Source organism: Blennius ocellaris (assembly GCF_963422515.1).
Source record: "Blennius ocellaris genome assembly, chromosome: 8".
In the NCBI taxonomy this organism is placed as follows: domain Eukaryota; kingdom Metazoa; phylum Chordata; class Actinopteri; order Blenniiformes; family Blenniidae; genus Blennius; species Blennius ocellaris.
Window position 1 is genome coordinate 12,932,648 of NC_137657.1, and position 11,767 is coordinate 12,944,414.

General features: G+C 43.5%; 2 protein-coding genes across 2 annotated transcripts; both read left to right on the forward strand.

Annotated features, from left to right (window-relative positions):
* Nucleotides 1-2,132: 2,132 nt before the first annotated feature.
* nppcl (natriuretic peptide C-like) lies at nt 2,133-2,760 on the forward strand (the record flags this gene model as incomplete). The annotated part of the gene is made up of 2 exons (XM_080501504.1): nt 2,133-2,231; nt 2,464-2,760. 2 exons carry the CDS (start codon nt 2,133-2,135, stop codon nt 2,758-2,760), a joined length of 396 nt encoding a protein of 131 aa, XP_080357630.1.
* A 4,081-nt stretch (nt 2,761-6,841) lies between these two features.
* gapdh (glyceraldehyde-3-phosphate dehydrogenase) lies at nt 6,842-11,726 on the forward strand. The gene is made up of 12 exons (XM_080501136.1): nt 6,842-6,940; nt 7,365-7,411; nt 8,740-8,839; nt 9,041-9,147; nt 9,245-9,335; nt 9,590-9,705; nt 10,287-10,368; nt 10,450-10,601; nt 10,700-10,778; nt 11,024-11,107; nt 11,186-11,283; nt 11,365-11,726. The coding sequence occupies exons 2-12, from the start codon at nt 7,389-7,391 to the stop codon at nt 11,432-11,434; spliced, it is 1,002 nt and encodes a 333-aa protein (XP_080357262.1). The 5' UTR covers nt 6,842-6,940; nt 7,365-7,388; the 3' UTR covers nt 11,435-11,726.
* The last annotated feature ends 41 nt before the right edge of the window (nt 11,727-11,767 follow it).

Sequence of the window (11,767 nt, forward strand, 5' to 3'; positions counted from 1 at the left end):
CTTCACTGTATATTTCTAATCTGTTGTCATATTAGATTTCGGATTTTCCGAGACGAGAACCTCTTTCGCTGAACTCCCCGCTGCATTTTTTTTGAAGATAAATAAATAAACATCAGTTCTTTTTTTGGTTCCGTCAGACGCGTTCACTGTTGCCTAGATGGCCGCCTCTGTTCCCCTGTAATCAATCTCTTTTGTAGGTCTCCCTCTGCTCTCGGCCTGGTGCTTTTCTCCCTCTCCTCCTCCTCCTCCTACTCTCTGCCACTGCCTACTTCTCCTCCAGCTCCTCTCTCCTCCAACATCATATACACAGTAGTTTTAACCCCTCCCTCCTCCCGTCATCGCTAATCTCTCTCCTTTTCGCCTACACCCTCTCCCACGCCATGTCCTCTCCAAAAAAGAGAAGAGGGGAACATATTCTGTATGTGTGATTGATACGTTATGTAAAAGACACTTGCCAACAGCAGGCTGACAATACGATTGCGCCAGCCGTCAGGTTTTTACACGACTCTAAAGCCGCCAGTGCAAAGGGGACAGATTGGGAGTGAAAGTGGGCTTTACACGCACGATTACTGTGCCAACTTGGTGTTTAACTTCAGCTGATAAACGGGTTTCGGGGGGAAAACGCAACACCGACTGCACCTCCAGCGTCTGAACATTTCTAATTGCAGGCTTTTATTTACTTGAAATAATCAGAGGCTGGTGAACTTTAAGGTCAGTGTGTTGGATCACGCGGCTCTCGCTGGTGTAACTCGTCGGCAGGGGGTACGGGGAGCAGATGACGCTGACAGACTGTAACTTACCCAGCGGAGCGGGGAGGTCAGCGCACGCTGGGAACGACCACGGAGACAAAAGCGAGAGGGCGAGCCGAACGCACGCGAGACGCATTGTTTTTGCGTGGCATTTTCCGAGTGGAGTCGTGACTTAAAACGCGCGAAGCTTCGCAGGCCCGTCGCCCCGGCTATTCAGGTGGGCCGTCTGATTGAGGTCGTGGCCGCCCTCTGACCCCGGCTGCAGCTTGTTTTACAGAATGCACGCCGCACACAGTCACCTTGGCAATGACAATCGGGTTTCTTCGAGGCTATGACATCATTCGAAAGAACGGGAGATGAGGCGGAGGAAGATGATGTGGGAGGAGGTGGAAGAGGGGCTGGGAGGCGGGGTGGGGGGGGGGGGGGTCGTCTCTGGCTCTACAAAACCTCTGCAGCATCCTCACTGATGCCCCAGCATTCAGCTTCTGCCAAGGGGACCGACGTAAGACGAGCAGCATCCCTCCAATTCCATCACAGAGCGAGGAAGAGGAGGAGTCAGCCGAGTGAGATGGTGATGCTTCCAGCAGGTGCCAACAAGTGAGAGGTAGCCGAGACGGAGCGAGGGCGATGAAGAGCCTGTGAGCGCTGAAGAAGACACCAGAGCTCGGAGAGAAGACCTCAACAGGTGAGTGTTCCCGACGTCTCTCGGATGTTTCACGCCGCCTCCTGTGTTCCGTTGCCTTTCATTGATTGTGATGAATTATCAAAGTGAATGAAAAATGCCTTGTTCAGATAAAAGTCACGACAACATGAAGTTGCTCCCCCGCATTTTCATGGAGTAAAATATTAAGGGAAGAACGGCAAAAGATTAAGCTCCGTCATTTATTTGTGAAAAAAAAATGTTTTGAAAAATGTCAAAATTGCATCACAAAAGCAATTCTTGTTGATTGATGAGCACTAAATTCAGAATTATTTAATACAATGTTAGAAGTTACTCATAAGTAAATGTTTTAGCACTTCTTTTTCTTTTTTTAAATATCTACTTTTTTGTTTATTTTGAGAACATTTAAAATCCAAACCACTGAAGGGGGGGGTGCCGATTAGTTACGGCTACATGCCCTACATATATGCGACTGTGTGTGTGTGGATATATTTATACACTGCTTAGCGTATCACTGCAGCAGTATTGTTAATGCATATAATTACAAAAAAAAAAAAAGAATATTTGTAAATTAAACCTGAAGAAACTAATCAGAAATCCAATATCTACGTATTTCTAAATACTGTCAGGAAAACCTTTTAGTAAAATGATTTAGTGTTTGTTTGTTTTTCTTTGCAGCCGCTGTGTTCCCAGTCATTCCTGCCTCGATTATTGCTGCTGCCATGCTGTGTCCTGTGCTGCTTTGTGCCGCTCTGCTCCTCCTGACTCCCCTGGAGATCACAGAGGCTCGCGCTCTGCATCCCTCGCCTGATGCTGTGCAGGTACGGGGTGGAGGGGTGGGGGTAGCGTGAGAGATGGATAAAATAGGGAGGGGAGGGGTGGGGGATTCAGATTGGATGAATGTGGATCAAAAAGAGGGGAAGCAGAGCAGGAAAGAAAAGGAGGAGAGAGAGTAATGAAATGTAGTGCTGATTGAATTATTCTTCCTTGTACTCCCTGGCAATTAAATTTCAACCTTTTCTTTTCTTTTTCTTTTTTTTTTTTATACTATAGTTTATGGAGCAGTTTATGGATCGCTACAATGACCTTCTGACCCTGGATGACCTGGAGAACCTGTTGAACAGCCAGCCAGAGGAGCAGTCCACTTTTTCCTCGGGGGTCAAAGCGCCCGATTACCCCAAGTGGGCCGAGGTCCAGACGCCGGCCGAGACGCCCTGGCTCCGCCTGCTGAAGGGGGCTCTGGTCAACCAGAAGCGGGCCGAGCCGGACCGGTCAAGGAGGGGGTGGAACAGAGGGTGCTTTGGCCTGAAACTGGACCGGATCGGGTCCATGAGCGGACTGGGCTGTTAGTTCTGGAGCCAGGAGGGGGGGGGGAATTAAAGACTGGTGGCATCCTTCTTAGATTATAAGAAACACGAGCAAAAGGCATTCACCTGCAGGGAAGGATGTTCACACGCGTGTAGTTTGGTGTTTGCTTACAGTGTCGCTTTAGTGCTTCCATTCCAGTAGCCCAGAGGCTTCAGTTTGTTCCATGTTGTAAGTATTTAGTCAAGTATTAGACCACGTGAGCTATGTTTACATTTAATGACCATCCTTTGTTGTTTTTTAAAGTAATTTGGCAACTTCTGTGTTTCCTGCTCCGTCTGCGTGTCGTAACCGTAGAGGTGTTTTGACGTTTTGTGGCCCAGGAGGTTGTCGGTATGTAAAAGCAGCCTTAATGAACATGGATACTCGAACCTGATGATACCTGTAATATCTGCTGTTTGTTTTTTGTTTTTTTAATGTTGAATTATTATTTGCATGAATAAATGGATTTGACATTTGTGGTTGGTCTGTGAAAACTTTAAATCCCTGATGGTTCACCCCCTTATTGACGGGTGTCGTCTCAATTTGTGCTTCAGAATGAAGCTTCAAATTCACTCTGACAGATTTATTTTTTTTTTTTTCCCTCAACACTTTATGATTTCTTAAGACTTCTTGTGGCTGTCTGAGTGAATTACTTCCTCCATCTCTCTACAACATGAGTGGTCTATTATTTTACTTTCACTATACAGCAAACTCAAATAAAATCCTCTTATGCTCGTAAATGAAAATATCAACATTAGTTGGAGCTGAAATGAAATGTTATCCTCCTCCAGAGTATTCACTAATGTGTGTTTCTCTCGGATTCGAATGCATCTTCAAACAACAATTTTGATGATAAAACATGAAGAAAACTCCTGTTTTTTTTTTTTGTGTGCATCAAATATTATTTTTGTATGTAAAGTTACAACATTTATTTTAAACCTTTATGTTTAAATGTTTCGCAACCCATTTAATGTGCATGAGAGAGGCGGAATATCAGGAACACCTGGAGCGATAATGCAGTCTAGCTTAAAAGCATAAAGAAAAAAAATAAATCTAATTTTTTTGTATCAAGGCAGAGCTGCTGTTTTGGATCACAGTATATCATCGGTTTGCAAAGTCTCCAGCTGTCATCCTGTATGGGTGACAGAGTGACTGTGTGTCTCACACAGTCATCGCATTTCTTTGTACTTGTTTTATTTTTTAATGTTTTGAGCTTCAGTACTTGGCTCAGGGACCCACAACAGTGAGCGACTGACTGTGGGAATCAAAACGGTTACAAGCTTCCCTTCTGGACCTCTATTAAATTACACCTTTTAAAGCTGATTTTATTATACATTTATTAGGGACAAATTACAATCTTATAAACTTTAGTGCAAAACTATAAATGTAAGACACACTGTATATGAAGGCTTATATTTGACTAATAACAAAAGAAGATCTAACCTGTTTTTATCTCATCGTGAAAAACATTAGACAATCCTTCAACCAGGAATCATCACTTGGTGTGAGAAAGCATGTGCAGCCAGAGAACTTGGTTCATTCTTATTGGCATCGCGACTTCAGTCGAACTTCAGATCTAAACATGAGAACACAGACAAGAGAAAATGATCACTTTATGTCAGTATTAAGAATAAAACAGGTTCTTAGTAGTGGTTAACACTCTCCACTAATAGCGAGAATATTCTTGGTTTCAGCCCGAAGCTTGTGTCTGGAGGATGGACGTGTCCAGGTCAGAGCCGGCCTTCAGCTTTTAGTCAGCAGGACGAGTTCATGCCCTCTGTGACCCTGAGTTAGATCTAGAAGATCGATGGATCTTGTGTCTAACTAGGTTACAATTATTTGCAAGTACTCTGCAGCTGAGGACTTCCGTTCAATAGATTTTAATTTGACTTATGAGCTTATTTCTTTTTATATATTGTTAATCATATTAATGGTTGCATCTGTTCGAACAAGTTGAGAAATATTGCCCATTGTTGCAACGTATTAGTTCATTGATGTGAATTGGTTTGGAAAGAGAAAAAGTTGAAGTTTTGTTTCAGAACACAAGATGGCAGCATGAGTCTTTTTAATTTTGTTCAGCGGTACATTACCACACACACACACACACCTGCCCTCTGGACTTTGTTCGCTTTAACACAGGATGCAAGTTGCATAAATGAGGGACAGTTTTGTACGCACACAGGACAGTGTACTGGTTAATAATGTGCAGCCTGTACTGTCTGTGTACTCTTGATGTTGCAGCACTTTCAGGGAATCTAAGTCTGTGTAGATTTGAGGATTTGCAAAGTGATTAACATTCATTAAAAGTTGCTGCACTGTCTTTTCTTACAACTCAACCAGCAATTTGTGGGGACATTTTTTCTCAGTGCTGTTCAATGGGGATATTTAATTCTTCTGCTGGTCACTTCCCTTTCTACAGTATGCAGAGTTGTATTTTATATATATATACACAACAACAAACAAACAAACAAACATGTGAGATGCATGCTGCAGCATTTATAGAACTTAAAGCATAAAATAGGCCAAGCATTGAATAGCCGCCAGTGTCTAAACTTAGCCTGACCTTTACGTCCCCTTGTTGACCTTAAGCCGCAGAGCACTGGCCAAGACCGTGGTGCCTGCTCTCCACTCAGGGCCGTGGTAGTTTAGCTCTGTCCAGAGTCCAGACTACTGGTCAGCGGCCATAAAGCAGACCGCTGCCGTCCTGTTCGGCTGCAGCGTGACAAAACTCAGCTGAGCACGGGGTGTCTGGAACAAACAAGCTACAAAAGATCTTTATTTGAATGACTGAACCCATAACCTGGCACAAGTTTAGGTTCTGCTGTAGAGACTGCATGCTGTGACACACAGATGGTTTCAAGTCACTGTTGTGGCTGCCCAGGACCGAGTTCAGCCATGGGACATTTCCAGAAACATCCATCTTATCTGAACTTCAGTATTAACCCTTCATCCAGCCCCTCTTGTAATAGACGCTGACTAAAACATGATACTCTACTTTGTTATTGAAAGAAAGTAACAAGGATGTAGGGATACATGAAGGATATGAATACCAAACTATATTTATATTGTATATTGGAAAATTGTAAAACTGAACAAAAGCATAGATAATTCAAATATGTATATGTTCAAAGTGTTTCTAAATACGACACATTCATTGTAGGGTTTCTGTAAAGGATTCTAACATCCTATCGCTTTATATATTTTAAGTGGCCAACTGGAGACATTGGATATTCTCCATTATTAATTTGGAGGAAATGCTTGAAATGATCAAATATCACACAGTTGATGAAGGGCTAAACAAAAGCCGCATCACGCAAATGTAAAAACATTGTAATTTCTTTGCGAGCGGTTTTGTCCTGGTGTCAAAAGACGAGCGAGCGAGACTGAAGGGAGGTTGAATGAACTGAGATAAAGCAGCTGACAAGCCTGAGCAGAAACAGAAAAGGGAACACCGTTTATCTTGCATTAGGATGACACGCCACGCCAAGACCTTTGAAAGGCAGCACACATATTAAGACAAAATAACCTGTCAATGATTTCCAAATATGATTACAAAGCCTTTATTTGTGAGGGCAAATGGAGTCAGACAGGCTGCAACTGTGCAGGGACCCTGGTGCCGAGTGACCTGAACTCAGCTTGTCATTTCTGCTGGAGGGATGCGGAGGCAGGAGGAGACGAGCGGCCCCGGAGCGAGTCCAGTGAAGGGTCATGGTCTTTGGACATTAAATGTCACAGTGAGGAGGACAGAGATTTGATCCCTCATTTGCTCCCTCTGTGTGTCTGTATTTACACAGAAGGTCAGCAAGGGATACCTCTTTTTTTTTTCAAGCACTCTAATACCTGCCTATCTATATGGAGGAGGAGGAAGCTTGATGAAACTGGTAACGGAAGTTATGAAAGGCGATTTTGAACATTCCCAAACTAAAGTCATATATTGCATTGGATAAAGTAGAAGCTTCTTGGGTGTCGATCTCGTGAGAAAGGAGGTTGTGCAGGTTCTTCTGCATGAATATGTGCAACTGATGACCTTGACATTCAGAAGGGGCGGTGCAATGACCTGTGACCGCAGGGGAGGAGGCGGGCGGGGCTCCAAACCCCGGACAATCATTAAAAAGTCAGAGCCTAACTTTGCTCTTCCCCACTCTCCCAGAGTCGCAGGACAGACTGAGGCATCTCACAAACGGTAAATACCTCACCTTGTTGGTTTGAAGCTCGGCAGGAAGCTGCAGAGCTTCACTGTCTTCATTAAGTTTGATTTATATCATCTGCCTTCAATCTGCATGCATTTAATTCAGACGTTTTGTCAAACCATTAAGTAGATTCGAGCTCACTTTACTGCTTGTAGGCTATTTGTAAAGATATCAAACTGTTAATTTATGAGTGAAACACTGTGGACAAAGTTGCCGGTTTAAAACTGTGGATTTCGTTGTAAAATTCCCTTCAACTGTGGTCACAGATGATCTCCTCTGAATGTATTTGCACGTCGTTTCCACTGCTTACCTCGATACAAAGTTTACACAACTGTCTGTCATAATATCTATGGAATCATAAATGTTGTATCAATATTAATTCAACAAGGACTTGTTTTTCTCCCATTCTCTTTCCAGAGGACTAAAACCAACCCAGGCAAAATGGTGAAAGTCGGTATCAACGGGTAAGATTTGTATTTCCTCACTAAAAATGGAACGAAATTCTCTGAACACATGAATGACCCCAACAGGTCAGCAGTGGCCACACCTCACCCCTCTGATCTGTGCACATTGGGAGTTTTAACACGTTTAAATCCACGGTGGGGTTATTATACAATGTGCAAGGACTGTCCCATATGTCCACATTTCTTGCTTATTAAAACTTGTAGAAAAAGACATGAGAACAGAAATGAATGCACAAAAACATCTTCCAACAGCTAAGATTGCATCACTACCAAGATAAGAACTACAATAAGATAAGACCTGAAACAACAATGAACCCAGAATTTCACAATCCGGGTGTTACAATCAACAGAGATAAAATTATCTTAAATTCAATGAAGTGTGTGTATATATTTTAGATACGCGAATGAACACAGTTCTGGACAATGTTCACTTCTTGGGGAGGGGGGGTGATAACTGAAAACATACAGCTTCTACAGTTGGACCAACAAGTGAATGAACGAACTGATAAACGTTTAAAAAGAGTCATCTGTAGTTCTCTGCATTGATCTCCTCACAAACCTGCAGTTCAATCTGGTGTAAACATTACATTTTAAATCTGGTTTGACCTTGTGCTGTGGCTGGCAGGACACAGCAGATGGTTTTAACCATTAATTTTATAATAATGAAAAGAGGAACAAATGCTCTTCAATGGAGAGCAGCATGCATTCACCAGCCTTCCCATTCCAGTCACCCCGGCTGTTCATGTTTCTCTTGATCTTTGAACTTTGGCCTGCAGCAGATAACAAAGTGGGCAGTGCCTGCGACATGGGGGTCATCAACTTTTTTTTTTATTGCTGTCTGAAGCATGCATAAGGTGGTCAGGGGAGTGGTGGTCCTGCGCAACTTAAAGCTGCTGACGTTAAAGTCTACGCACAATGTGTGTGTGTGTCTGTATTCCCTCCCACTCCAGTATAGGAACGGAGCGTATCTGTGTTGGGATTTTGGACCTGTGGTTAAATAGTAACTCGGCCACTGATCAAACAGTTCACTGCCGTCACTAGGATTACCACACTGGAGGTTAATTTCGACTTTAGCCCCCAGAGAGGACGGTGTCCACCCCCAGCCCCCTCCCCCCCTTCTTCTGCCTCTCTTTCCACTGTCTCCACCCGTATTAATTCAAACTGAGAATTATGTGCAAACTTCACCTTATGACTCATTTTGAGTTAGATTTTGTTGAATAAGAGTCTGCAGCTCAGTCTGAAACTTCCACACATGGGTCTGGTTTATGTGGTGTTCTACTGCCACCTAGAGGTCAGGTTAACAACCGACTCCTCATTTCTTCACTCAGATTCGGCCGCATTGGTCGTCTGGTGACCCGTGCAGGTTTCTGCTCCAAGAAGGTGGAGATTGTGGCCATCAACGACCCCTTCATCGACCTGGAGTACATGGTACATGCAGTGATCATTTCTTATGTTCCACCTGCTACTAATGGTTACACCTGTAGTCGTACTCGTCTTTATGATGCTTTGGAAAGTTTGAGTTTTTGTTATCAATTACAAGCCTGCTCGATTAGTGACTTCCCAGTGTATATAATTTTTATTTTAATGTGTTGTTTTTTTAAACAAGTTTTTTCTTTTCCCCCTTCTTAGGTCTACATGTTTAAGTATGACTCCACCCATGGCCCTTACAAGGGCGAGGTCAAGATGGAGGGCGACAAGCTGGTCATCGATGGACACAAAATCACAGTTTTCCATGAGTCAGTTCATCTTTGCTTAAAAGCTTTCAAATCTGCAGAAACGGCTGGTTTGGTAATAACGTTACATCATTAACTCTTTTTTTTTTGCCCCCCCCAGGAGAGACCCTGCTAACATCAAGTGGGGTGATGCTGGTGCCCAGTATGTGGTTGAGTCCACTGGTGTGTTCACCACCATTGAGAAGGCCTCTGTATGTACTCACTTCTGTCAGACTGCAAAATTCTGTCTACTTCATTCATTTAAGGCTTTTTTTTTCTGAATTGAGAATTGGCATGAATTGATTAGATACTTTTGAGTTTCTGTCTTTAAGTTGAAATTATTCTTATTATTTCTTTTTTTTTTAAAGGAAAAGCCAATCAAGATCTTAAATTACGGAAATACGCGTCCATATTTAACATGATGTGCAGACAAGTACTGATTGGAATTTTGATCGCAATTTTGCAGGCTCACTTGAAGGGTGGTGCCAAGAGAGTCATCATCTCTGCACCCAGTGCCGACGCTCCCATGTTTGTCATGGGTGTCAACCACGAGAAGTACAACAACTCCCTCAAGGTTGTCAGGTATGCATGACAAGGTTCATCCCTTATTCACAATTCATACATTTACGGGTAGTTTTTAATTTCTGTTCCACATTTGACTGAGTGTTCAATCTGTCATGTAATATGAGTAAATATAACAATGATAAGAACTGTTCCCCCGTCTGCTTACTTTAGGTCACCTTATTTTTGTCAGCTCAGCAAACACGACACAAAGACCCACAACTAAACGGCTTATTGCAGCAAGGTGCTGCTGTAAAAAGCCATTTTGCAAGCAGAAATGCATCAGCACCGAATCCATACTGTGAAGGTTTAAGTTTTAGAAATGCAACAGTGGTTTGCCAACTGGCTGAAAAGAAACCCAGTGGCAGATAAGATTTGTTTTTTAATTTTCTATTGGAATAGATAGTTGTTCATAAGTGTTTGTTTTTTTTTAACACATATTGTCATGTTTTGCTTTGCACATAACTTGGTGTCATTTTAATCATGATTTTATTTGTTCATTTCTTTACTTTTTACCAGTGAATGTTTCTATTGGCCACACAAGCGGTATGCGACATGTATGCTTGCCAACAAAACTAACCATTTCCATTTGTTCTCTATAGCAATGCTTCCTGCACAACCAACTGCCTGGCCCCCATGGCGAAGGTCATCAACGACAACTTCGGCATCGTCGAGGGTCTGATGGTGAGAATTGAAACGCTTCACTTGACTACATTGGGGAAGATGAGCTGAAGCGAAACTCGACATGCTGTCTTTGTCCCTCAGAGCACCGTTCATGCCATCACCGCCACCCAGAAGACCGTGGACGGTCCCTCTGGCAAGCTGTGGAGGGACGGCCGCGGTGCCAGCCAGAACATCATCCCCGCTTCCACTGGCGCCGCCAAGGCTGTCGGAAAGGTCATCCCTGAGCTCAATGGGTCAGTGCCAGGATGCAGTAACACGAGTTGGCGTTAAGAAGGTGGCAAACTGCAGTAAACAGTCGGCTTCTAAATGTCTATATGTTCATGTTGCACAGCAAGCTGACCGGTATGGCTTTCCGTGTCCCCACTCCCAACGTGTCCGTGGTTGATCTGACGGTCCGCCTGGAGAAACCCGTGAGTATTATCCAAAAAAAATGTATGGGGGGATGTTTACATATTAAAACCATTAATTTGCTCCCAATATTTCCAGTTTTAATCCAGCACATGCATTATAGTTGATTTTGACATGCTTACATATTTTTACAAGACTTTTTGCAGCACATTACATCCAACTTTGGAAATACCTTTGTAACATTGCAAAACTGAATGGGACTTCCAAATTTAAAGTCCATAAATGTGTTTTCTTTTCTTCTCGACAGGCCAAATACGACGACATCAAGAAGGTTGTGAAGGCTGCAGCTGAAGGACCCATGAAGGGCATCCTGGGATACACAGAGCACCAGGTCTGTGTTCAGCCGACTCCTACCGCCGCTTAAGTCCATGAATTGACTCATGAACGTAGTTTTTCTTTTGCCCCGCAGGTCGTCTCCACAGACTTCAACGGCGACACCCACTCCTCCATCTTTGATGCTGGCGCTGGCATCGCCCTCAACGACCACTTTGTCAAGCTGGTGTCATGGTGCGCCCTCGCCGTCGATCGCGTCCTTCAAGCTCTTCATCTATTCAATTCCATGCACACTAACTTCCCTCTCGTCACTAGGTATGACAACGAGTTCGGCTACAGCAACCGCGTCTGCGACCTGATGGCCCACATGGCCACCAAGGAGTAAACCAGCCTGCCGACTGACCGTTGACGTGAAACACCTCGATAACTACATTCTCCTGAATCCAGAGTCAGAAATGTTCTTCCTGGTTCCATCTGATAGTTGACCCCCATCACATGCCTGAGGAAGGTCCCACAGAGCAAATGAAAGATTTAAATTGGTGACCAATAATTTTTTATTTGTTAAAGTCCCTGTTCTGTTTATTGTGTTGGAAGGAGTGAAGCTGCGAGAGTCTTATCTGTCTGTAGCACCGAGGTGCTGCAGTCAGTGGTGGAATAAAGTCCTTTGTTTGTGAGAATCTTGGCTCCCTGTTTCTTTGACGATCGAGTTTGGACAACC

Coding starts and splice junctions, on each gene's coding strand:
- gapdh (XM_080501136.1), top strand. CDS start 7,389: ATGGTGAAAGTCGGTATCAACGG. Junction 9,706..10,286: donor AACTCCCTCAAGGTTGTCAG/GTATGCATGACA, acceptor TGTTCTCTATAG/CAATGCTTCCTGCACAACCA. Junction 10,369..10,449: donor GCATCGTCGAGGGTCTGATG/GTGAGAATTGAA, acceptor TTTGTCCCTCAG/AGCACCGTTCATGCCATCAC.